This window comes from Piliocolobus tephrosceles, chromosome 17 (genome assembly GCF_002776525.5).
Source record: "Piliocolobus tephrosceles isolate RC106 chromosome 17, ASM277652v3, whole genome shotgun sequence".
Lineage (NCBI taxonomy): Eukaryota > Metazoa > Chordata > Mammalia > Primates > Cercopithecidae > Piliocolobus > Piliocolobus tephrosceles.
In genome coordinates this window covers 38,082,003-38,109,315 of record NC_045450.1, presented here as the reverse complement: position 1 = coordinate 38,109,315, position 27,313 = coordinate 38,082,003, and the positions used below count along the sequence as shown (strand labels likewise).

The following is a 27,313-nucleotide window of genomic DNA, read 5'->3' as shown; positions in this document are numbered from 1 at the left end:
TCTGGCTGCCCTTGACATTTTTTCCTTCATTTCAACTTTGGTGAGTCTCACAATTATGTGTCTTGGAGTTGGTCTTCTCGAGGAGTGTCTTTGTGGCGTTCTCTGTATTTCCTGAATTTGAATGTTGGCCTCCCTTACTAGATTGGGGAAGTTCTCCTGGACAATATCCTGCAGAGTGTTTTCCAACTTGGTTCCATTTTCCCCGTCACTTTCAGACACACCAATCAGACGTAGATTTGGTCTTTTCACATAATCCCATATTTCTTGGAGGCTTTGTTCATTTCTTTTTGCTCTTTTTTCTCTACACTTCTCTTTTTGCTTCATTTCATGCATTTGATCTTCAATCGCTGATACTCTTTCTTCCAGTTGATCAAGTCGGTTACTGAAGCTTGTACATTTGTCACATAGTTCTCGTGTTATGGTTTTCATCTCCATCAGTTCTTTTAAGGTCTTCTCTGCATTGATTATTCTAATTATCCATTCATTCATTCTTTTTTCAAGGTTTTTAGTTTCTTTGTGCTGGTTACATAGTTCCTCCTTTAGCTCTGAGAAGTTTGCAGCGGAAGCCTTCTTCTCTCAACTCGTCAAAGTCATTCTCTGTCCAGCTTTGTTCCGTTGCTGGTGATGAGCTGCATTCCTTTGGAGGGGGAGATGCGCTGTGATTTTTTGAATTTCCAGCTTTTCTGCCCTGCCTTTTTCCCATCTTTGTGGTTTTATGTGCCTTTGGTCTTTGATGATGTTGATGTACTGATGGGGTTTTGGTGTGGGTGTCCTTTCTGTTTGTTAGTTTTCCTTGTAACAGTCAGGACCCTCAGCTATAGGTCTGTTGGAGTTTGCTTGAGGTCCACTCCAGATCCTGTTTGCCTAGGTATCAGCAACAGAGGCTGCAGAAGATAGAATATTGCTGAACAGCGAGTGTTGCTGTCTGATTCTTGCTCTGGAAGCTTTGTCTCAGGGGTGTACCCCACCATGTGAGGTGTGAGGTGCCAGTCTGCACCTAGTGGGGGATGTCTCCCAGTTAGGCTACTCAAGGGTCAGGGACCCACTTGAGCACGCAGTCTGTCTGTTCTCAGATCTCAACCTCTGTGCTGAGAGAATCACTGCTCTCTTCAAAGCTGTCAGACAGGGACATTTACATCTGCAGAGGTTTCTGCTGTCCAACACGCCCCAGTGAGATGAACCTGAAAATGCAGAAATCACCCGTCTTCTGTGTCACTCACGCTGGGAGCTGGAGGCTGGAGCTATTCCTATTTGGTCATCTTGGGTGTGCCCCCTGGCTAATTCTTAATAAAGTTTTATTGTAGAGATGAGGTCTCACTCTATTGCCCAGTCTGGTTTTGAACTCCTGGGTTCAAGAGCTCCTCCAACCTCAGCTTCCCAAAGTGCTGAGATTACAAGCATGAGCTGGGACTTAACTTTTCAAAAGTCTTTCATCAGTTATCACTTGTCTGTTTTCTGTTCAGTTTCTGACATTCTTTTTCTTTTTTTGAGAGACATAGTCTCACTCTGCTGCCCAGGCTGGAGTGTGCAGTGTGGCACAACCACAGTTCACTGTAGCCTCATCCTGCCAAGGCTCAGGTGATCCTCCTGCCTCAGCCCTCCAAGTAGCTTGACAACAGGTGTGTGCCACCACACCCAGCTAATTTTTGTATTTTTTTTTTTTTTTTGTAGAGACAGGGTTTCACTATGTTGCCCAGGCTGGTCTGGAATTCCTGGGCTCAAGTGATTCACCCACCTTGGCTTCCCAAAGTGCTGGGATTACAGGTGTGAGCCACCGTGACTGGCCTCAGTTTCTGACATTCTGTAATTTTCTTTCTCTTGTTCTCCTTGTACGTATGGTTTACCCTTAAAAAAAAAAATTCCCTTTACAGCAATTTAGTGAAATTTGTGAGGATGCAAAATTACATGCATATGAACAATCCACCTCCTTAATCCAAAAAATAGAAGTACAGAACTAGCAGGATTTGTTGATGGCTTGGATATGAGGAGTGAGAGAGGCCCAAGGGTGATGAGGATGTTAGGTCTCACTAACTGAAATATGGGGGGCAGTAATCAAGAGGCTAGTTCTGAGCCCGTGAAATTCAAGATATCTTTTGGACATCTTAATGGAGATGTCAGGTAATAAATTAAATATACTAGTCTGGAGTTGAGATGGAGGTCCAGGATGAGACATACCTTTCGGAGTGTCCTTGTATAGATGGATTTAATACTAAAGACTGGATGAGATCACCTTGGGAGTAAATGCACAGAGGAAGGAAGGAGGGTCCAGAACTCTTTCTTTTCCTCTTATTCCCTGGGATTGCTCTTAGTGGCAGAAGCTGCTACTGTCTAAGACTCATTGGGTAGTAAAACGGGTACACAGAAGGGACAGAGGTATCTTTACCTCAGTAGGTGCTCCGTGGACACCAGGAGTGTGATGGAGCTATGATGTTGGAAAGTGTGAGTTTTTATTAAGACTAGAGTTTAATTTTTTTTTTTTTAAAGACAGAGTCTTGCTCTGCCAGGCTGGAGTGCAGTGGTGTGATCTTGGCTCACTGCAACCTTCAATTCCTGGGTTCAAGCAATTCTTGTGCCTCAGCCTCCCGAGTAGCTGGGATTACAGGCGCATGCCACCATGTCTCGCTCATTTTTGTGTGTGTGTTTTTTTTATAGAGGCAGGGTTTTACCATGTTGGCCAGGCTGGTCTTGAACTCCTGACCTCAAGTGATCCATCTGCCTTGGCCTCCCAAAGTACTGGGGTTGCAGGCGTGAGCCACCATGCTTGGCTGAATTTAACATTTTTTACCTTGAGTTTGTAGGTTTTATAAGTTTTAGTTTTGTTAACTTATTAAAACAGCCTTTTTAGAGATATAATCCATGTACCATACAATTCACTCATTTAAAATGTACAATTCAAGGCCAAGTGTGTTGGCTCATGCCTGTAATCTCAACATTTTGGGAGACTGAGGTAGAAGGATTGCTTGAGCCCAGGAGTTCAAGGTTACAGTGAGTGACAGCACAACTGCACTCCAGCCTGGGTGACAGAATGGGTCCCTGTCTCTAAAAGAAAAAAAAAGGAAATCTGTAACCATTAGCAGTTACATATGAATGTCCCCAGTCTTAGACAATCACTAATCTCCTTTCTATCTTTATAGATTCACCTATTACAGAAAGTTTATGTAAATGGAATCATATGTGATCTTTTGCGACTGACCTTGAAATAGAACCCCAAATTCAGGCTCGTGTGCCTGGAGTGCAGTTGATGCCAAACACTGACACACAGGTGCTTGGAGAGAGAGAAAGGTTTGCTTGATTTGGCTAAAGCAAGAAGGTGGAAAAGCAAACGCTCTCAATTCTGTCTATCAAGAATGAATAGCAGGTAGTTTTTATGTGGCTAGAGAGTAAGGTAGGGGGAGTTTCAAGGAACTGAGGAGGAAAAGTCTGCCTTTCTTCAGCCTCAGATAACACCTTGAATAAGCAGATTTCTGGGTTGCAGCAGGCGGTTACAACATCCTTAAAGGACATTCATTCCTTCTGCAAAATAAAATAAAATAAAATAGTTTCAAGTTTAATTTTAGATTCAGGGGATACATGTGCAGGTTTGTTACATGAGTATATTGCATGATACTGAGGTTTAGGGTATGAATGATCCTGTCACCCAGGTACCGAGCATAGTACTCAGTAGTTTTTCAAGTCCTGTCTCCTTTCCTCCCTCCCCCCTTAGAAGCCCCAGTGTTGCCATCTTTATGTTCATTTTGTTGCCATCTTTATGTTCATGAGTGCCCAATGTTTAGCACCCACTTATAATTGAGAACATGCAGTATTTAGTTTTCTCTTTCTGCATTGATTCACTTACCATAATGGCCTCCACCTGCATCCATGTTGCAGTAAAGGACATGATTTTGTTTTTTCTTTTGTTTTTTCTTTTTTCTTTTCTTTTTTCGGGGGGAGGATGGAGTCTAGCTCTGTCACCCAAGCTGGAGTGCAATGGTGCGATCTTGGCTCACTGCAACCAGGTTCAGGTGATTCTCGTGCCTCAGCCTCCCGGGTAGCTGGGATTACAGGCGCCCGCCACCACACCTGGCTAATTTATGTATTTTTAGTAGAGACAGACTTTCACCATGTTTGCCAGGCTGGTCTCAAACTCCTGACCTCAGGTGATCCGCCTGCCTCAGCCTCCCAGAGTACTGAGATTACAGGCGTGAGCCACGGCACCTGCCCCTTTCTTCTGAAAAATTTTTTCATGACCCTGATATTATCTTCTGCTTGACAAAGAAACAGCACATCAGCAGTTTATATTATAATTATATTGTGGGAACAAGGGATGCTGGCTTTTGTGTAAGCAAGCAAGGGCCTATGAGAATTTTCATTATTTCAGTCACTAAAAATGTTGGGGTGCTGAAATTTCAAGGGGCTCTGTTTCAACTTTTTTCACTTAGAATAATGTTTTCAACGTTTATCTCTGTTGCAACATATGTCAGTCCCTCCTTCCTTTTTATGGTTAAATATTCCATTGTATGGATAGACCACACATCTCATTTATTCATCTGTTGATGGACATGTGGGTTGTTTCTACTTTTAGGCTATTCTGAGTAATACCGCTACAAATATTTGTCTACAAGTTTTCATGTGAACATCGTTTCATTTCTTTCAGTACATACTAGGAATAGAATTGCTGAGCCATAGGTGACAACACCACGGTTAATAGTTTGAGGAATCACAAAACTGTTTTCCAAACAGAAAACAGTTCCCTTTGTCTCTTCTGTTTCTTTTTTTCTTTTTTTTCCTTTAAGCCTACAGCACCTGGTATTCCCAGGCAGTCTTCCATCCAACTACTAACCAGGCCCCACCCTGCTTAGCTTCTGAGATCAGATGAGATCCGGCATGTTCAGGGTGGTATAGCCATAGACTGGGGCCATGCCTTTGTACGTTCCCTCCTGCAATGTGTGAGAACTGTAATTTGTCCACTTTCTCACTAATACTTGTTAGTGCCTCTTTAACTCTGGCCATCCTAAGGGGTGTGAAGTGGTATCTCATTTTAGTTTTTTTTTGCATTCACATAATGGCCAATAACGTTGAGGATCTTTTCATGTGCATATTGGCTATTTGTATATATCTTTGGAGAAATGTCTGTTCAAATCCATTGCTCCGTTCACAATTGAGTTTTTATCTTTATTTTTGAGTTGTAAGAGTTCTTTATATGTTCTGGATACAAGTTCCTTATCAGATACATGATTTACAGATATTTTCTCCAGTTCTGTGGGTTGTTTGTTCTCTTTCTTTTTACTTATTATTATTTTTGTAGATTTGGAGTCTCTCTCTGTTGCCCAGGCTGGTCTTGAACTTCTGGGCTCAAGCAAATTTTCCTGCCTTGGCCTCCTAAAGTACTGGGATTACAGGCATGTGCTACTGCGTCAGCCTTCTTTTTCTTGAAGGTGCCTTTTGAAGCACTAAATATATTAATTTTGATGTTTAATTAATTTTTTCTTTTATTGCTTGTGCTTTTAATGTCAAGTCTAAGAAGCTTTTACATAATTCAAGGTCACAAAGATTATTCCTATGCTTTCTTCTAAGAGTTTTTGTGTGTGTGTGTGTGAGCTGGAGTCTCGCTCTGTCGCCCAGGCTGGAGTGCAGTGGCTGGAGATCGGCTCACTGCAAGCTCCACCTCCCGGGTTCACGCCATTATCCTGCCTCGGTCTGCCGAGTAGCTGGGACTACAGGCGCCCGCCACCACGACCAGCTAATTTCTTTTTGTATTATTAGTAGACGGGTTTTCACCACATTAGCCAGGATGATCTCGATTTCCTGACCTCGTGATCCGCCTGCCTTGGCCTCCCAAAGTGCTGGGATTACAGGCGTGAGCCACTGCACCCGGCCTCTTCCCATTGAATTTTCTTGGCACTCCTTTCAAAGATTAACTGCCCATTCAAATGGTACAAAGTTTCAGTTACACAGGATGAATAAGTTGTGGAGATCAAATGTACAACGTAATAACTACAGTCAGTAATCCTATACTGAATATTTGAAATTTGTTGAGAGTAAATCTTAAGCGTTAACACACACACATGGTAACTATGTTAGATGGATGTGTTAGCTTGCTTGATTGTGGCAATCATTTCACAGCACATATCAAAACAACATGATCAGCTGGATGTGGTGGTTCACGCCTGTAATCCCAGAGCTTTGGAAGGCTGAGGAAGAGGATTGCTTGAAGCCAGGAGTACAAGACCAGCCTGGGCAACACAGCAAGAACCAAGACCTCGTCTCTAATATACATACATACATATATATATATATATATATATATATATATATACACACACACACACACACACACATAATTTTTTAATTAGGCAGACATGGTGTTGCATATATGCAGTCCTAGCTACTTCGGAGGCTGAAGAAGAATTGCTTGAGCCCAGGAATTTGAGGCTGCAGTGAGCTATGATTGCATTACTGCACTCCAGTCTGGGTGAGAGTGAGACTCTGTCTCAAAAAAAAAAAAAAAAAAATCAAAAAAGACATGACATCCACTTTTTTTTTTTTTTTTGAGACAGAGTCTGGCTCTGTCGCCCAGGCTGGAGTGCAATGGCGTGATCTTGGCTCACTGCAAGCTTCGCCTCCTGGGTTCATGCCATTCTCCTGCCTCAGCCTCCCGAGTAGCTGGGACTACAAGTAGCTGGGACCACAGGCGCCTGCCACCACACCTGGCTAATTTTTTGTATTTTTACTAGAGATGGGGTTTCACTGTGTTAGCCAGGATGGTCTCCATCTCCTGATCTCGTGATCCACCCACCTTAGCCTCCCAAAGTGCTGGGATTATAGGCGTGAGCCACCGCGCCCGGCCATTCACTTTTAAATATATACAATTTTTATTTGTCAATTATACCTCAGTAAGGCTGGAAGAAAAATCAACCAACCATAAATGTGAAGGGTTTATTTCTAAACACTTATTTCTGTTCCATTAATCCATTTGTTTATATCAATTCCCACACCATACTGTTCTGATTACTGTATCTTTGCAGTAAGTTTTGAAATCAAGAAGTGTGACTACTCCAACTTTGTTCTTTTTAAAAAATTGTTTTGTCTATTTCTGAATCCCTTGTATTTCCATGTGAATTTTAGGATACAATGGTCAATTTCTGCAAAGAAGCCAGCTGGGAATACGATGGATATTTGTATATTGCTGTAATATTCAGCAACCTTGCTAAGCTTGTTTATTAGTTCTCTAGTAATAATGTTTTCTGTTTTTTTTAGTACATTCCTTAAGATATTCTATATGCAAGATTATATCATCTGAAAGAGATATTTTTACCATCTGCATGTCTTTTTTTCTTTTCCTTGCCTTATTGTCCTGGGCAGAACTTTCAAAATAATGTTGAATAAAGGTAGCAGGATTGAACATCTTTGTCTTGTTCTTGACTTAGGAGAAAATATTCAGTCTTTCACCATTAAGGATGGTATTTGTTGTGGGTTTTACATAGATGCCTTTTATCAGGTTGAGGAAATTGTCTTCTAATTCTAGTTGTTGAATTTTTTTTCTATTTTTTAATCATGAAAGGGTACCAGATTTTGTGAATTGTTTTTCTGCGTCTGTTGAGGTAATCATGTGTGTTTTCTATTCTATTAATATCACATTGATTAATTCTCATACATCGATCAACCTTGCATTTCTTGAATAAATCCAGCTTGGCTGTGATGTATAGTCCTTTTCATATGCTGCTGGATTCAGTTTGCCGGCATTTTGTTTGAGCCTATAGCCAAGGAATGTTGGACAGCAGTTGTTTTGCAATGTCTTTGTCTACTTTTGGTATCAGGGTAATATTGACCTCATAAAACAAGTGGGGGAGCACTTCCTGTTTCTTTTTTTTAGAGGAGTTTGTGAATAGGTGTTAACTTTTTCTCCAGTGAAGCCACAGATTTTCTTTACGGGAAGCTGCTTGTTTTTCATGTCAGATGGGTAATGCGCCCACATGGTAACAAGGTTCAAGGGGTCACATCTCACATATATGTGTGAACACCCAATCATCATGCTCATAAACTACAAAAGGTTCAAGGGAAGCTTGCTTTTAATTAGTAATTAAATCTCTTTACTTATTGTAATTCTATTCAGACTTTGTATTTCTTTTTGACTTAGTTTCAGTAGCATCTTTCTAGGAATTTGTTCATTTCATCTAGGTTATCTAATCTGTTGGCATTCACTTGTTCATAATATTCTCTCATGATCCTTTATGTTCCTGTAAGGTCAGTAGGAATGTCTCTTCTTTCATTTTTGATTGAAGTAATTTGAGTCTTTTCTTATTGTTGATCAGTCTGAAGTTTTGTCACTTTGTTGATTACCTTAGTCCATTTTCTGTTACTATACAAAATACCACAGAATGGTTAATCTATAACAAAAGAAATTTATGTCTTGTAGGTGTGGAGGCTGGGAAGTTTAAGAGCATCACACTGGCATCTGATCAGGGTCTTCTTGTTGCTTCATAACATGGCAAGAGGGCAAGAACATGTCAGCTTAGGTCTCTCTGGTCTTATAAACCCATCAGTCCCATCGTGGGGGCCCCATCCTGATGACCTTATCTAATCCTAATTACTTTCCAAAGGCCTCACCTCCAATTGACATATGAATTTGAGGAACACAGTCAAACCATAGCATTGATTTTTTCAAAAATGATCAACTTTTGTTATTATTTTCTCTATTGTTTTTCTATTCTCTGTTTAATTACTGTTCAAATCTTTATTGTTTCCTTACTTTGGCTTGTTTTGTGTTTAGATTGATCTTCTTTTTGTAGTTTCTTAAGGTGGAAAGTCAGGTTGATTTGAGACTTTTTTCCTTAACATAGATTTCCCACTGTGCACTGCTTTGGTTGCATCTCATGTTTTGCAATGTTGTTTTAATTCTTCTCAAGATGTTTTCTAATTTCCACTGAGATTTCTTCTTTGACCCATTTGTTATTCAAGAGTATATTGTTTAATTTCCACATAATTGTGAATTTCTAAGCTTCATTATTGAATTCTAATTTTATTCTATTGTGCTTGGAAAACATACTTTGTACGATTCAACCTTTTACATTTCAGATTTGTTTTATGGTCTTTCATATGGTCCATCCTAAAAAATGTTCCATGTGTGCTTTAGAAAAATGTCTATTCCTTTAGTGTTAAGTGGAATGCTTAATAGATGTCTTTTAGGTTTAGGTGGTTTACAGTGTTGTTCAAGTCTTCTGTTTTCTTGTTGACCCTTTGCCTAGTTGCTCTATCCATTATTGAAAGTTACATTATCCATTATATAAAGGATATATTGAAGTCTCCAGCTATTCTTGTTTTATTGTATATTTCTTCTTTCAACTGTGTTAGTTTTTGCTTCATGAATTGTGCAGCTTTGTTGTTAGGTGCATATATGTTTATAATTGTGGTATTTTCCTGGTAGATTGGCCTTTTCTATCATTATAAAATGTTTATTTCTAGCAATTTTCTTTTGTTTTAAAGTCTATTTATCTGGTATTAGTAAAGTCAGTTTCCTTATATCTGTTTGCATAATATGCAAAACAGGAAAAAAATGCCTGTGATATATCATGCATATATATGATATACATGAGCTGAATAATTCATAATGTATATTTAAATTAATTATAAATGCAGGCATCCTACATATCCTGTTCGCTTTGCTGTTGAGGTATAAAATAGAACAATCTTACTGGTTCTAAGACTCAAACACAACTATTTCCTGCCTAAATATTTAATGAAAGAGTCATAAATATATGCAAATATTTAACTACAAACACCTTATTAATAGCCCCAAACTGAAACATTATATATCTAAATGTTTAATAATTGGATATTAAATTATAATACATCTATATATTGGAATATTAGAAAGCCCTTAATAATGTTGTGGAAGAGTCTTTAATGACATGGAAAGATAGTCATGATATAGTCAATGAAAAAAGTAGGTTACAAATAGTATGTATGGTATAACGCCATTGTTATTAAAATATATATTATGTATATGCAAAGAAAAATTACCCAAAGGTTAATGATTACCTCTGAATTTCAGCATTATGGGGGTTTTACTTTGTGCTTCCCCTCTCCCCTTGGATTTTTTATAATATGCAAGTCTTTTTTTTAGCTAAGAAAAAAGAACAATAAGTTAATTTTAAAGATCAAAATGTAATTTATGCCCATTAATCTGGCAAAGATTATTTAAAAAGACAATACACAGCATTGGTAAAGATTTGGGAGTAAGTGGGCATGCAAAAAAATGTATGCTTCCAATGTTAGTATAAATAGCTACTAGTAGCTTCATTATAAAACGTGGCAACATAAGCTGAAATCCTTAAAAACAGAGAAGTATTTTCAGTTCTAGGAATTAAGCAAATTATTTAGGGATGGATGCAAAAATGTCTACATAAACCCAAATGTCCATTTTAAAGTAAGGATTAAATAAATTACATCTGTATGATTCAATACTATGTATTAAAAATTACATTGCAGGATTCTTATTTGACATAGATCAGTATACTAAGGGCAGTGCACCAATTTTTTTTTCTTCTTTTTCAAAGCCTACAGCAGGTAGAATTTATGTAGCATGAAACATTGAGTTAATATGAAAAGCTATCAGTTTCCTAGGGCTGCCCTGACAAATTACCACAAACTAGGTGACTTAAAACAACGGAAATTTATTCTTACAGTTCAGGTTAGAAACCCCAAATCAAGGTGTTGGCAAGGTTGGTTCTTTCTGGAAGCTATGAAGGAGAATGCTTCTTACCTCTCTCCTAGTTTCTGGTGGTTGCTGGCAATCCTTGGTGTTCCCTAGTTGTAGGAACATCCCTCTGGTCTCCTTTATCACAAAGCTGCCTTCCCAGTGTTTCTGAGTATCTTCTGCTCTTCTTCTAAGGACACTAGTCATTGGATTTAGGGCCCACCCTAATCCTGCATGACTACAACTAATTACATTTGCCAAGACCCGATTTCCAAAGTAAGGCCACATTCTCAGGTTCTAGGTTGACATTAGTTTCTGAATGACACTACTCAACCCACTACATGTAAATTACATAGATATACAGAAGATTGAGTATATTACTGACAATGTTTATCTCTGGGTAGTTTTAGTTTATGGATGATTTAAATATTTTTGTGCTTTTCTGAATTTTAAAATAAATAGCTTATGTAGAGATTAAGTTCTAAGTTTATTGTATAAAGTGAGTATTATGTGTAGTCAAAAATACTTGGCTGGGTGTGGTGGCTCATGCCTGTAATCCCAGCACTTTGGGAGGCCGAGATGGGTGGACTGCTTGAGCCTAGGAGTTTGAGATCAGCCTGGGGAACATGGCAAAACCCCATCTCTACAAAAAATAGAAAAATTAGCTGGCTGTGGTGATGCATGCTGTATTCTCAGCTACTCAGGAGGCTGAGGTGGGAGGATTGCTTGAGCCCAACAGGTCAAGGATGCAGTGGGCTGTGATGGCACCACTGCACTCCACCCTAGGTGAGGCAGAGCAAGACCTTATCTTTAAAAAAAAAAAAATTCACTCTTTTCTCTCATATAGCTCACAAAACAACAGAATACATCATTTTATACATGGTATCTCTTCTCAAAAACGTCCAACATAGGCAATTCTTCCTCCAACACTGCAACAGACTACTGTTCCTCTGGGTGAGTACTAGATGAAGCAGTTGGTTTGTGTTTATATGTTATGTTGTACAAAAATGAAGAAAAGGTTTTCTAAACATGAAAGTGTAGTTGAATGTGTTCAGGTTAAATGAGTATGAGATTCCACTGTTTGAGTTTTGTAAATAAGAGGAAAAACTATTTTCTTTAATGTTTACAAAGAACACTACCAACAATGGACACACTCAAGACTAAGGGAAAAAAATAATTATTGATTTCCAAAATGGACTTCTTTAAAGAGGTGAGGTGTATCTCTGAGTATTTCTGAATTTTTTAAGTCCAAAAACTTAAGAAAATAATACTTAATGTTCAGCATGAGGTTGAGATTGGGCTGCAAAATTGGGGTTTAATAATTTGAATGCCCAAAAAGCAGCTTTTTCTTTTTTCGCAACCACCAATATCAACAATGAACAATATTAATAAAATTAAATCAAAATGAAAAATTGACAGCATTTAAAATACTGTGGATAAAATTATAGTCAATTTTTGTTTTAAAAATTCTTCCAAGGTATATTTTCCTTTTAAAGATTTACAACTATGGTGTCTTTCATAACTGGAATAAGATAAATTCTATATAAAATTCAATTTTAAAAAGTATTCTCATGTACAGAGGCTGACATCATAGGTAGTCAAAGAATATGTTTAATAAAAAATAATTAAACTTCCATTTGCTCTATAGAACATCATAGAAAGTAATTTAATAAATTACAAATGACTTTTTAAGACGTTTGCTCAACTACAGAAAGCAAATTTAGACTACACAAAACACAACTGGTAAATATTGCAAATGTCCAAAAGAAAGATTGGACTAAGACTTGAATCATAAAACCTGAAACAAGGTCTATAAATACAAGGCAATAACAGCTATAATTCCTTTAGTAACTACCAACACATACTTGGATATCCTTTCAACTGCAACTTTAGTATTATGTAATTCTACTGATTTTTTTTTTTCCTTATAACCCTTAACTTTACACAACCATATTTGCATGTGTTTTCTTAGCTGATAGCTGGACAACTTTTCCCCAATGAATATTAAATAGAAGTGTCTTGAAACCTAAGAGAATGTTTAAAGTTATGTTAGACTTAATGCTTTGAAAACTGTAATTGCCTTATTACATAGAAAGAGAATCACTAGGATGTTAACCAAATTTATTTGACCATAATTAGGAAAATACTTTCTCTCATAAATTTGATATAAATTAGATTTTAGTGACAAGATCTAGAGATTTTTTTTTTCCTTTTTTTTTTTTTAAATTGGGGAAAGGAAGGAATAAAGATCATGTGGGTAGAATTAGAGGGAGGAAGGGAAATGTGGTTGGTGTTGAAATACTCCACCGGCAAACTAAGTTAACTGTGTTTGAAAAACTTTGGCTATCTCATAGGTGTATTCTAGTTAAACAAAAGTGCAATACTGCAAAGGGAAGATACTAAATATGTAATATATCATTTTCATGATGAAGAATTACTACCCACTTCTCCTGGATGGGCATTATAGAGACTATTGCTAAGACGTTGCATAAAGGACTATCATCAATTCAAAGTACTATTTTGGGAAAATACAAAATCAATACAATCCCAATGGAACTTATATAATTTTGTAAATACATATAACACTGTCTCTCTAATAAGGGGTTATTTTACATACAGAAACATAATTTACTGGTAAAGGTCTTGGAAAACTTGATACAATTGCTTAACTCATGACAAAGCAACAGTTCGATCAAAACATACTGAAAGTATTTTTTCTGCAGGAGAGAACTGGGATACTTTTTCCCCCTAAATTTACGCCCTTGCAGACTTTACCACTAACTTACTTGAGTACCAGAAAAATGCTAACATATATCTCTCCTTAGAATATCAATATTTTTATGTCCAATTCAGTACTAATTGTTTTAAATAGGTATGATATATGAAGGTGAACCTGGACCTCTACCTTGTCAGAATAATAGCAGCTTTAGCAGGAGAAATTGTATCACAAATCAAATATCAGACAAATTTTACATGGTAAAGGATTCTATGAAATTGGACAGAAGCCTTGGGCTTCACTTTTGTGGTTTGTAGGTATAACTTGTACATCTTTTTGAGATTATTCAAAGTGCATTTTCAAAATGGGCAACTCAGTATATTTAATATAAACTGATAACCCAACACTGATTCTGGGCAACATTTAGTCTGCTTACACCTAGAAACTCAAAATGAATTTAGACTATCTGCATATTACTTTACCACTATTATCTGTTAATTCTGGAATATTTCCATGACATAAAACACAAATAGAAATCTACACAAAGAAAGCAAACAAACAATTTCTTTTACATGAAGTATGCTGTGTTGAAAGTTCTTTTCAGTGGCATTTCATGAGTTTGCCTTTTCTGAACCCTGGAAACAGACATTACTCATCTGAGACATGATTATTTCTAATAGGAGGCCAAACTTTGAAAAGTTAAAACTAAGTATGTCTATAGGGTGCCAAAGTCACATGACACATGATTATTTTATGACTTAATTTTACTGATATCTGAATTAAGCTCAGCAAAAAGCAAGTCATATTTCTTGCCAGATTAACATGATATATAGGATGTGTTTAAAAAACCCCTGAAAACAAGTATAGAATTAGAAACGAATGTAAACTTCCTAAACTAACTCAGCTGAGGTAACAGGTAGCCAGTTAAATTGGCTGATTGGGAAACTTATTTCTTCTTTAAAACATACTTGTACCTGAATTGGAAACATCAGCAGTGCATCACAACACTAGAGCATTTTCATGTAATTAAAGCAATGGATGGTGATGTAGATTCTACAGCTTTCATGACATTCATTAGCTGCCCAAATTATTGCTGAGTTTTGATCTGTAAATTATAGGTGTCAAGGAGGCTGTAAAACTATATTCAAATTAAATCAGTAATATGCATAAAGTATTCTGTGTTCACTGCAAATATATTAAATATACAACTCTTATTGAGCATAATTTTCATAAAATTAACCCCCAACAAAATTATAATGCCTTTTGTTGTAATTTTACACCTTTATGTATTTGATAGTACATACGAGTTCAGAAACTTATGAATCTTAAGAAATATTACATGCAAAACGTCTCTGAAAGCAGTTTGCACTTCTAAACAAATAACTGAAATGTTCGGTCAGTAAGTTATTGATGCACTCAACACTGGGGTATTTACAATTAACTATTAAAGAAAAAATCCAAAATCAGTTCATATTTTAAGTGCAGAGTCTGGGAATCAGTCTTCATTACTAGAATCTGAATCCTCAGATGACGATGATGTACTATCAGATCCAGATGAAGCATCAGCTTTCTCTGAACCCTCATCTGTGCTGTTTTCATTGAGAGGACTTGGTTCAGTTCCTCTTTTGTCTTCCTGATCTTTAATTCTGGAATCTTCTTCCTTTACTTCTACAGACTTAGACGAGCCTAAGTCACTGTTTTTGTTTTTGTTTTGTACATCAAAAGTATTGGACTGGGACAAAGTTGGAATATGAAGATTAAGGCCTGGAGTGAGAAGCATCCCTGGATAAAGTATATTAGATAGTAATAGTGGGTTAAGAGCTAATGGGTTGGCAGCTGCAGCTGTATTTAATGCAGCAGTAGAGGACGTGGAAGGAGAACTTGACACAGAGTTTTCTCCACCATTCTCTGAACTTTGGCTCTCTGTCCTTTCTTTTTTTCCTTCTGACTCCTTAGAGTCACTTCCCTTTTTGTCTTCTGTCCCAGATTCCGTAGGCTTTGTCAGGAGTCCTCCCATGCCCAATAGATTTGGTAATCCAGCCATTCCTGACAGCAGCATGGGGAACATAGCAGCCATGTTTTTAGCTTCTCCTCCAGAAGAAAGGCCAGTAGGCATTCCCATCAACCCTGCAGTTACTTGCAGTGACTGCAAGTTTTGTAGGTTTTGTTGTAAGGCCTGAAGAGTTGTGAGATCCACACCTGGAAGTAATCCATTGGCTAACAAAGGATTGCCTGAAACACTGGTGGCAGATGCAGCAGCTGCTGCTGCTGCTGTGGCCTTTGCAATTCCACTTTTAGGCCGTCTCCCCCGCCTGCTTACTTCCTCTCTCACCACGGGACCAGTGAGAATACGTTCATACATGCTTTCTGGAAGAAATCCCTGGAAGAAATATATATTCATTAATAATCCCTACATGAGAATAAAGAGCTGTTAGCTTATCATACAAATAACCATGAAAAATAGGCAATTATTTGTAAATTTATTCTGTACTGATATTAAATAATCAATTATAATAGCAATAACCTAATTTTATATAAGTGGTAGCTTCAAACAGCTCTTCCACTTTTCATTTTATCACAGAATAAGTGAGTAAAGAGGTCTTTAGCCTTCCTCCATCCTGTAAAACATAAGATTGTAGTATAATTCTAGAAAATATAAGGTTCAAAAAAATTGTTTCATGGGTACTTCCATAACCTTTACATGTTTCACATCATCACTTGTTCTAGAAGACCAAAGAAGTGGCTCCCTTCTAATTGGAAAGAATAAAGAAGGAATAGAGGACGTGAAAGGTTAAAGTAAGATGCTTCATATGAATTATTTTGCTGCCACTTTGGGAATAAAGGAGATAGAGCAATGCTCAAAAGGATACTCAAAGTGGGTAAGATCACCTGCAGCAGCACTTGCAGATTGGGAACCATAAAGTCCAGGACAACAAAGAACAATCTATGCTACTTTCATGTAATTCTCCCATGATTTTCTGGGTCCCAGAACTCTTAGAAGTTTTAGGAGTTTAGAATCGCTGGAGCAGCACTATCTAATAGAAATATAATGTAAGCCACATAGGTAACTTAAAATTTTATAGGAGCCACATTTAAAATATGTAAAATAGAAATAAGTGACATTAATTTTAGTAACACAGTCTATTTAATAGAACATAATCCAAATATTGTCACTTCAATATGTAATCTATAAAAATTGAGATACTTTACATTCTTTTTTTCCAACAAAGTCTTCAAAATCCAAAACCACTGTGTATTTTACAGTTAATGTTAATTCACATTTCAAGTGCTCAACAGCCATTTGTGCCTATTTGTGGCTACTGAGGGGCTACTGTTTGTGACAGTGCAGTTCTAGATAGTGGTTTAAGACAAGACTCATTTGACTATTGTTTAATTTTGGTTTGAATTGAATCAACTTATTTTTTCTCTTTACAAAGGCATCAGGGTTCACTGCAGAAAAACACAACAAAAAATTAAAAAAAAAAAAAAACCATCCATCAACTCGTCATTCAGAGATAACCATGGCTAACATTTCAGTATGTGTTCTATTTTTTCCTTGTGCAATTATACACATTCTATAATTTCCCTTTCTGAAACAAAAAAAGTAGAATCACACCGAACTTAGTTTTATAGCCTGCCCTTTCCATTTGGAGACCTGTAAGAATAATATCTATTAATTACTGACCATTAGCATATGTGTAGGCTTTACTATCCCAAGAGCTTAAATACTACTGCTTTTAATATACTGTGAACTTTTACTCCTTTTAGATGTTCTTCTAAGATCTAATTTATTTTATTTACTTATTTATTTATTTATTTTTGAGATGGAGTCTTGCCTCTGTTGCCCAAGCTGGAATGCAGTGGTGCGATATTGGCTCACGGCAACCTCTGCCTCCCGGGTTCAAGTGATTGTCCTGCCTCAGCCTCAGCTGGGACTACAGGTGCACAACACCATGCCTGGCTAATTTTTGTATTTTTAGTAGAGACGGGGTTTCTCTGTGTTGGCCAGCTGGTCTTGAACTCCTGACCTCAGGTGATCCACCCACCTCGGCCTCCCAAAGTGCTGGAATTACAGGGGTGAGCCACTGCACTAGGCCTAAGATATAATTTTTAAAATAGTTGCCTAGGCTGGGAATGGTGGCTCAGGCCTGTAATCCTAGCACTGTGGGAGGCTGAGGTGGGTGGATCACTTGAGGCCAGGGGTTCAAGACCAGCCTGGCCAACATGGCGAAATATCATCTCTACTAAAAATACAAAAATTAGCCAGGTGTGTTGGTGGCACCTGTTGTCCCAGTTACTTGGGAGGCTGAGGCATAAGAATCACTTGAACCCAGGAGGCAAAGGTTGAAGTGCACCAAGATTGCGCCACTGCACTCCAGCCTGGGCAACAGAGAGAGATCCTGTCTTAAAAAAAAAAAAGAAAAAAAAAATCGCACAGTTTTCCAGAATCTTAATGAACTATTAGTTTATTTTCAATTATCCTTACATATTTGCTCATATATTTGATTACTCTTTGTGGCATCATTCAAATGGTATCTTAGAGGTTAATGTAAAAACAAATCATTATTTATTGATTCTCTGTTCTAACCTGAGAAGCATCTGAGAAATTTGCAACATGTACTGCAAAATAAAAATTGAGAACTGAAAAAATGCTGTCACAAGTTCATGGAATATTTTATTAATTATAATTAATCTAAGATATAATTGAATGGCACCTAATTTGAAAATAATATATAAGTTAGTATTCATAAAATACTCACAGATTGCTTAACAACATCTCCCCATTCAGGAGCTACTCCATATTCTGAATTTTCTTTTAGGAATCTACATAAATCTTTCAAAGGGGGAGCAAATGCACCTCCAACCTGCAAATTAGAAACAGATTGTTAAATACTAAAACACTATTACACAGAAAACGCTTGCTTGCTTTTATTCTATGCTCTACAGAGTTTATTTCCTTAAAATACCTATTTTTTGAACCACCTTAGATAATCTTTATGATTATATTAAAAAGGGCCAACATGACCCATATGGACTACTGATGTAATATATAAACATGTGATAATGTAAATTTTAAATATTTTAAGTAGAATAACTAGAATAGTAAAATGAATAACTACCATGCTAGACAGGCAGTATAGCCTAGTTAAAAGTACACCCTCTAGAGTTAGACTTACCAGCTATGTGAACCTGAGCAAATCAGTAAATTTCTTTCAGCCTCAATTTTCTGATCTGTAAAATGGGGATAACAATAATACTTCCCTCACAGGGTTTTATAAAGATAAAATGAGACAATTCAAGTGCCTTAGCATAATGCCTGTCACATAATAAATATAAGTTATTATATGCCAAGTATTGTGCTAAGTACTTTAAATGTATAATTTATTTTAGTTCTCACTACCTCCTTTGGAGATAGTATTATTTCTGTTTTTCAAACGAAGGAACTGAGCCTCAGAGAATTTATATAGCTTGCCTAAAGTTAGCTAGTACATGTTAGAGCCAGGATACAAACCTAGGTCTCAGAAACCAATACTGTTATCGATTATATATATTGACACCCTAAAAGTATAAAATTATACATATCTTTCATATATGAAGTATGATATAATTAACCAATCATAAGTAAATAATTTGGAAAAAAATGTAATATGACACTGAGACAAAATAGTATTCTGAAATTTAAATTAAAAACATTACATTTGGAGAAATGATTTTTACCTACCAATTTAATGTCCCTTTAGAGACTAAAGACATTTCTTGAATAATTTCTTCTTCTATACCACTTTGAATGACTAAATACTATATCTTGATAGGGTACAGACAGGGTTTAATATGATCAGTTATATTACCTACAAGTAGTTTTTTGTTTTTTGAGACAGCGTCTCACTCTGTCACTCAGGCTGGAGTGCAGTGGCACGTCCTTGGCTCACTGCAACCTCTACCTTTCAAGTTCAAGCAATTCTCCTGCCTCAGCCTCCTGAGTAGCTGGGATTATAGGTGCTCACCACCATGCCTGGCTAATTTTTGTATTTTTAGTAGAGATGGGGTTTCACCATGTTGAACCAGGCTGGTCTTGAACTCCAGACCTCAGGGGATCCACCCACCTTGGCCTCCCAAAGTGCTGTCATTACAGGCCCGAGCACTGCACCCGACATAAGTATTCTTATACGGTATTTATTTCTTCTTTTTTTTTAAAGAGACTCACTCACTTTTTTTTAAGGTCTCACTCTGTTGCCCAGGCTGGAATGCAGTGGCGTGATCATAGTTCACTGCAGCCTTGAGCTCCTGGGCTCAAACAATCATCCCTCCTGAGCTTCCTGAGTAGCTGGGACTACAGGTGTGTACCACCACACCCCCAGCTCCTTATATTTATTTATATATTTAAATAAGTACATTTAAGGAAATAAGTATATTTACTTAGTCTCTGTAATTCTGTTGTCTTCTCTTTTTTATTATCTCCTTCATTAAGCTTCTACTGAAAATGGAGGCCCTCTTGGGGGTTTATGGGGATTTAGCAGGTAGATTCTTTTCCTTAATAACTCATCAATCCTTAAGCCTGTACCCGAGAGACTCAAGACAATTAGGAACTCTACAAATTAAGGAACATGAACAAACCTCTCATGAAATTATACAATTAAAAATAAAATTTAGAATGTTTAATATCAAACCTAACAAGTAAAAATTCAAATTGTTTCATTTCCTTAAGATTGGCTAAGACAAACTCATTCATAATATTTAGCAATGTGAATTTTTGGTATAAGATGAAGTAGAAGGATTTGTAACAAAATCTACACAAGCACAAAATTAAGTAAAATGCTACTGAAATGTCACCTTGTTCTTTCCTTAAGACATGTATGCCATACTTTAAAATACTAACAAAAGCTGAATACGCTGTCTCTACGAAATTGTGGGAAAAATTAACATTAACTTTAAAGAGTTGGTGTACCCAACAATATTCAAACAACTGTTATTTTAAAATAGTTTTCTTCTAATTCCAATATTTCTTACGAGAAATTCAAATGTTTTTGGGTATTTTTATCCTAACAGTGAGTGCATTTAACAGACAGTAAATCACAACCAGACCTATGTAAGGTAATTTAGTGTATGAGAAAAATAACGCAATGAGAAATGTGATGTTCTTACACTGACGCCATTTTTTCTTTCCTATTTATTTTGTTGCTTGCTCATCAGAATTAAAAAAGTGTGTCAAAGCTATACATATACAAAACAGTGTCACAAGTTTCTATTGTTTATTTTGTGAGGTAAAAGAGAACATATTAATCCAAACATAAAACAAGAAATCTATGTAAGTCTATTTCTGAAAAATCTCCACTCTATCATTCATCATTCAGTAAAAGAAGATAAGCCACAAAGGTGGCATTAGTCTACAAGGTACCTTTAAGATATTCTGTTTTCATCAATCAGAAATTATGCAATATGCTGATTTTGATAGAAACAGACATGTTAAGGTCATCTGACAGAAAACTGCAGCGATAAATAAATAAATGTATGACGGCTATGTGAATGGTGTCTTCTTAGATGAGAATTTCTCAACTTTACAGTACAGACATTGTGAATTGGTATTGTGGGGGTTATCCTATGTACTGTAGGAGGTTTAGCAGCTTCTCTGGCTTCTACCCACTAGATACCAGTAGTATCCTCTCCTTGTGGTTACCAAAGATATCTCCAGACACTGCCAAATATTCCTTGAGAGGTGAAACTACCCCTGGTGAGAATGACTGCTTTTGATGTAGTACCCTTGTATGAGTGTAAAACTATATGCAATGGCACTGCTTAGGCATAGATGTGTTAAATGACTTGCTTATTTCATGTAATAGCTTAGCTAATGAAGTGAGATTTGAAATTAGACTGCATAAAATTATACTGCATGTCTTCCCTCAGAATCTGAGACTCAACTCATTTCCAGGTCTATTAGAAAACACTACTGAATAATGAAATAGTGTTCTGGAGATCTCTTAAATATTGAAATCAATAAAAAAGATTAAGAAAAAAACATTAAAATACCTTTCTAGCATTTCTTCTGTTAATCAGTTGAACACGTTCTTCTCCAGTGAGACTATTCACATCTAGTTTATTGGGGTTTCTGCAACGGTGTCTTTTTTGTTTGGGCCTTCCCTCATGAAGCTGCATTCTCTAAAATATATAGATAAAGACATATCTTTAAAGTCTTTGTGCAAAACAATTCAAGATATTAAAATGAGCTGATCCAAGTAATTTAATAGCATTTACCTTTTGGTTATTTACATTTTTAAAATATCTAAACTTTTTATTTATTTTATTTTTTTGAGACAGGGTCTTGTTCTGTTGCCCAGGCTGGAGAATAGTGGTGTGATCCCAGCTCACTGCAGCCTTGACATCCCAGGCTCAAGTGATCCTCACACCTGTCTCTCAAGTCGCTAGGACCACAGGTGTGTGCCACCATGCGTGGCTAATGTTTTTTATTTTTTGTAGAGATGAAAGTTTTGCCACGTTGCCCAGGCTGATCTTGAACTCCTGGGCTCAAGCTATCCTCCTGTCCTGGACTCCCAAAGTGCTGGGATTACAGATGTGAGCCACCGTGCCTGGCCAAACATTATTTTAACAAAAAGTATCACATCAATCTTTTCTTCAAATTATACGTTAAAAAAGTTAAGCCTGGGCAATATGGTGAGACCCTGTCTCTACAAAAAATCAAAAAATTAGCTGGCCATGGTGGTGTATGCCTACAGTCCCAAGTATTTGTAGGGGCTGAGATGGGAGGACTGCTTGGGCATGGGAGGTTAAGGCTTCAGTGACCCATGAATGTGCCACTGCACTCCAGCCTGGGCACAAAGTGAGGCCCTGTCTCAAAACAAAAACAAACAAAAACCCAATAACTCATATGTAGCAATAAAAATAAAAACTCATCCCATCAAACCATGCTACTTCTCTATATAACAATTAACAAAACAGGGCTTAATGTTTGCAGGTATTTCCAGCCAATTAAAAATATTTTCGGGAAACCAACGCTCAAATTCTTCAGCTTAGCATACCAGTCCCATCATGGCCTAAACCTATTCAATTCACCTCTTCTGTTCATTGTTCATTTACTATTACCCTACTCACTCCTCCACATACTCTGGAATATTAAACTAATCACTGTTTTATGAATATGCCTTACAGTCATATCCTCTTTTCTTTTTTTTTTTTTTTTTGAGATGGAGTTTTGCTCTTGGCAACCTCTGCCTCCCGGTTCAAGAGATTCTCCTGCCTCAGCCTCTTGAGCAGCTGGACTACAGGCACCTGCCACCATGCCCAGCTGATTTTTGTATTTTTAGTAGAGATGGGGTACCATGTTGGCCAGGTTGGTCTTGAACTCCTGACTTCAGGTGATCTGCCCGCCTCGGCCTCGCAAAGTGCTAGGATTACAGGCGTGAGCCACCACACCTGGCCATCTTCTTAATAATTCTATATTGCCTAGAACATCCTCCTCTTGTGTTAACCTCGTCAATGCCTACTTACTCTTTTTTCATCCACCAGACGAATATCAGCTCTATTTTCTTTATCTTTCTTCAGAAACTACTCTGCCTAGGCAGAGTTAATTCTTCTTACATCTGTTCCCATGAGACTTTATACATACCTTTATTATAGTATACTCTCCACCATGTTGTAATTATTTAGCTACAGAAATATTACAACAGAGTGTGAGATCCAAGAAATCATTAATGTAAGGTGATTTTTACATAGGAAAATGCTTTTCCTTGGGAAAGCCAACAAATTACATCTTATAATCTTTAGAGGAACAAATGCTGCCCTTAAGAATATGTTTTCAAAATCTTTACAATAAAGTAATATAAAATATTATGATAAAATATTTGCAGGTAAAATGATGAATGGATATACAAAGTTAAAAAGTTAATAAAGGCCCTTTTGCAGTGATAAAGAGAAAGGTGTGGGAATTCTTCAGAGTCTAGAGTATAGGTATAAGGGCAAAGATTTTATATTGTTTACTGCTATATCCTCAATCTTTTAAAATAGTAAGTAGTACATTCTAATCACTCAATAAAAAATTGTTAATTGAATAAATAGATGAATGTTATCTTCAACATGTTAAGAAGTTACAGTGTTCAACTCAGGATTCCCATTATTTTTGGAACTGCAATATTTAGCCAGGTGTGGTGGCTCACACCTGTAATCTCAACACTTTGTGAGGTTGAGGTGGGAGGATCGCTTGAGCCAGGAGTTTGAGACCAGCCTGAGCAAGATAGTGAGAGCCTGTCTCTACAAAATAAAAATTGAAAAAATTAATGATGTGGTGGCCTGTGACCAGGCTGTTCTCAAACTCCTGAACTCAAGTGATTTGCTCATTTCGGCCTCCCAAAGTGCTAGGATTACAGCCATGAGCCACCATGCCCAGCCTCATCTTTGATTAACATAAACTCACTGTGCATCTGGAGAGGCATAGAAGATATACTCATAGCTTGAAGAAGAGCTTAAGAGGAGTAGTTTGGAGTCCGGATTTAACAGTTTGTTTGGCTGAGTGGACTTGGACAATTTACTTAAAACTTTAGTGTTTTAATTTCATTTAAAAAACAGTTATAGGCTGGGTGCAGTGGTTCGTGCCTTTATTCCTAGCACTTTGGGAGGCTGAGGCAGGTGGATTGCTTGAGGCCAGGAGTTCGAGACCAGCCTGGCCGACATGGTGAAACCATGTCTCTATGAAAAATACAAAAGTTAGCTGGGCATGGTGGTGTGCTGGGCATGTGGTCCCAGCTACTTGGGAGACTGAGGTGGGAGAATCGCTTGCATCCGGGAGGCAGAGGTTGAAGTGAGCCGAGATCATGTCACTGTACTCCAGCCTAGGTGACAATGCGAGACTCTCTCAAAAAAACAAAAAACAGTTATAACAATGCCACATAATCAAGTTATTGTGTTAAATGAGGTAATGCATGTTGTGTGCATAAGTATGTCAGCATAACTGCAGGTACATAGTTAAGTTTCAATACACGTTTACTATAATCATTATTATTTTAAAATAAACTGCTCGAGAAAGGATTGGAAGTTTTGTACCTTAGCAACCTTCACTGGGTCTAACATGGTTCTCTATATTGGAAGTAATTTTTATTATTAAATACTCACTGAATGCAAAACAGAAAAATGGAAAATAACATTGTATTGTATCATGGGAAGGATGGTAATTATTTTTTCCTGCTAATTCTCCTAGGTCTTAGGCAGAGCACATATTTAGCATAAGTGGATGAGAATTTATGCTTCATCATGATAGATCTAACAATTATAGCAATAAAATATAACAAGAGTTTTAAGGTGTCACCTACAGGAATAAAAGCTCCCAAATCTTCCACATAACCTGGGTGCTCCTTAAGCCATTTTTCCAAATCCTTTCTCTTTGGTGCATCATCTCCTGCAAGTCTTGTTCCATCTTTAAGATTAATAACTGGAACTGGACTTTCTGTATCAGGAATTCCTTGAGGCTGAGTGTAGGATAGTGTTGGATTTATCCCTGTGGAGATCTGTGAGGAGGTTAAGCCTAAAGAAACCTGTAAAAAAACACCAAATGGAATCTTTATTTCCATACTTTGTCATTCTAATACTGATTCAATAAAGTAATTATTTTTGAAGAGAAAAAATAAATTGTTGCTAAAAATTCTGCTAAATCTTTTAAACTTAAAATTTTTATCACTTTTGGACAGTGCTAAGATTCTAAGATATCATCTAAAACTATATGGCATACTTATAATTTTCCTTCTTTCTTTTTTTTTTTTTTTTGAGACGGAGTCTCGCTCTGTCGCCCAGGCTGGAGTGCAGTGGCCGGATCTCAGCTCACTGCAAGCCCCGCCTCCCGGGTTCACGCCATTCTCCTGCCTCAGCCTCCCAAGTAGCTGGGACTACAGGCGCCTGCCACCTCGCCCGGCTAATTTTTTGTATTTTTTAGTAGAGACGGGGTTTCACCGTGTTAGCCAGGATGGTCTTGATCTCCTGACCTCGTCATCCGCCCGTCTTGGCCTCCCAAAGTGCTGGGATTACAGGCTTGAGCCACCGCGCCCGGCCCTAATTTTCTTATTAATAGTCTATAAAACATTCACAAAACAATAATATGTATATTTACTAGGACTGAATTTTGAACCCAAGGATCAGTTTTCAAGTACTGCTTTACTTACATGATTAGGTGGTTTACTTCTGTTAAAAAAGAAGATGTCAACACCTTCTACATTCTTCCTCCTTCCTCGCCTTTTTTTGACTATAGGCTGGTTGTCTAATATCACACCATTGGCACCAAGGGTTGGTTGAATGGAAGTACCTAATTGAATTAAAAATGCAAAATGGTGATACAAATTTAGTTCTTAAACAAATTGCAAGTAATCCCTTTCCTAAATATATGTAAGTGTTAGTTCTTATTTTATACATCTTTAACGTAGACACTTTTGGACTAAAAATATCCCCACCTCTCCTTTAAAAACCTGAAGAATTACAACCTAGCCCTCTTTCAATTTTTGACCGGTCTTCTCTATTTTTTTCCCCAATATTTACACATCTTCTCTTCCTTCCTTGGAGAAGGAAGCATGCCTTTTTCCTAGGATAACATTTTCCTAAGATAACATTTCCACTTTCTTTGAACCCATTACTTCCTATAATTTCAAAAGCTTTTTTTTTTAAATCATTTGTCTCTGCTTTTTGTGCCAAATATCTTTTTCTATATCATTCTTTTTTTTTTTTTCTTGAGACAGAGTCTCGCTGTGTCACCCAGGCTGGAGTGCAGTGGCATGATCTCGGCTCACTGCAAGCTCCGCCTCCCGGGTTCACGCCATTCTTCTGCCTCAGCCTCCCAAGTGAGCCACTGTACCCGGCCAGATTTTTCTAAACTTAAAAGTATGGCCTAACTCAAACAAACAAATGTTAAACTTTTGGCCGGGCATAGTGGCTCACGCCTGTAATCCCAGCACTTTGGAAGACCGAGGTGGGTGGATCACCTGAGGTCAGGAGTTCAAGACCAGCTTGGCCAACACGGCAAAACCATGTCTCTACTAAAAATACAAAAATCAGCTGGGCATGGTGGCGGGCACCTGTAATACAAGCTACTTGGGAGGCTGAGGCACAATAATCACTTGAATCCGGGAGGCGGAGGTTGCTGTGAGCCGAGATCATGCCACTGCACTCCAGCCTGGGCAACAGAATGAGACTCTGTCTCAGAAAAAAAAAAACACTGTCTATTTTATAACGTTAAAACTTTTAAAAGACTGATCTCTCTTGTGCTCCTTTTTTTCATGAGTAAATAGTTCTTTGATTTCCCATAGTCCATTCCTGCCCCAACCTACTTAAGGTATTTTCTTTAAGATATAAGTAACTTTTTAGTCACCAAATTAAACTGACTTCTCTCATTTCAGTAGGCACTCAACAAAAATGTCTGTAAGGGGTATGAATGAAACAGTTCTGTGCATTCATCAATTTTTCTAATAGATATTTTATTAAGTAGCTATGTACTAGGCAGTATGATGGTTCGAAGATGAATAAAACACTTTTTCTTAAAGAGTACATAATCTTGAATTCTCTTATTAAAAGGACGTACTATTAAAGGTGAGATGCTTTTTAAAAATAGTTTACATGTTTATAACGAAAAATGCATTTTCAATCATTCAAGGATAATTTATTGAGGAAGTCTTGTGTATTCCTGAATAAGGTGTTGCCTTCTGGCGAGCTGTGTAACTTTGCAGAAGTCATAACCTTCCTCCCATCTCAGTTTCAAAAAGGTACTTAGTTCATATGGTAAGTACCATTCTGTTTCATACTTCTCATGTCTTCCTATTCTAACACAAACGAACTGCTTTGAATCAACATGATTCTCAACCTCTGACCCCTGTCCTAGGTCTGTTTCTGATGCTTTCCATAACTTAAGATTCAGCTTTCCTAAGCAAGAGTTGATCTAC

The 27,313-nt window shown here is 37.3% G+C and overlaps 2 protein-coding genes, 1 non-coding gene and 1 pseudogene across 17 annotated transcripts in view; 1 reads left to right on the top strand and 3 right to left on the bottom strand.

Moving 5' to 3' along the window:
* Positions 1–27,313, top strand: part of LOC111541248 (golgin subfamily A member 6-like protein 22) — a 73,732-nt gene that overhangs the window by 30,223 nt on the left and 16,196 nt on the right. For both annotated transcript variants that reach the window (XM_023209944.3, XM_026456863.2), the window contains exon 11: positions 11,523–11,629. In XM_023209944.3, the coding sequence (XP_023065712.1) occupies positions 11,523–11,629 (107 nt within the window). The remainder of the gene's footprint in view (positions 1–11,522; positions 11,630–27,313) is intronic.
* LOC111541483 lies at positions 4,771–4,889 on the bottom strand (annotated as a pseudogene).
* Positions 7,930–8,032, bottom strand: LOC111541512. Its single transcript, XR_002731283.1, has one exon. It is a non-coding gene; the product is annotated as a small nucleolar RNA U13 (small nucleolar RNA).
* The window catches only part of CHD9 (chromodomain helicase DNA binding protein 9), a 276,890-nt gene continuing 261,840 nt past the window's right edge, over positions 12,264–27,313 (bottom strand). For 9 of the 14 annotated variants that reach the window (XM_023209920.1, XM_023209927.2, XM_023209921.1 and 6 more), the window contains 5 exons: positions 25,550–25,689; positions 24,707–24,928; positions 21,417–21,545; positions 18,152–18,256; positions 12,269–15,771 (listed from right to left, as the gene is read on the bottom strand). In XM_023209920.1, coding sequence (XP_023065688.1) covers positions 14,887–15,771; positions 18,152–18,256; positions 21,417–21,545; positions 24,707–24,928; positions 25,550–25,689 — 1,481 coding nt within the window. In that variant the 3' untranslated portion in view covers positions 12,269–14,886. Of the gene's footprint in view, positions 15,772–18,151; positions 18,257–19,808; positions 19,948–21,416; positions 21,546–24,706; positions 24,929–25,549; positions 25,690–27,313 lie in introns of those variants that run through there. The other 5 variants (XM_023209924.1, XM_023209926.2, XM_023209925.1 and 2 more) reach the window with 4 other exon arrangements.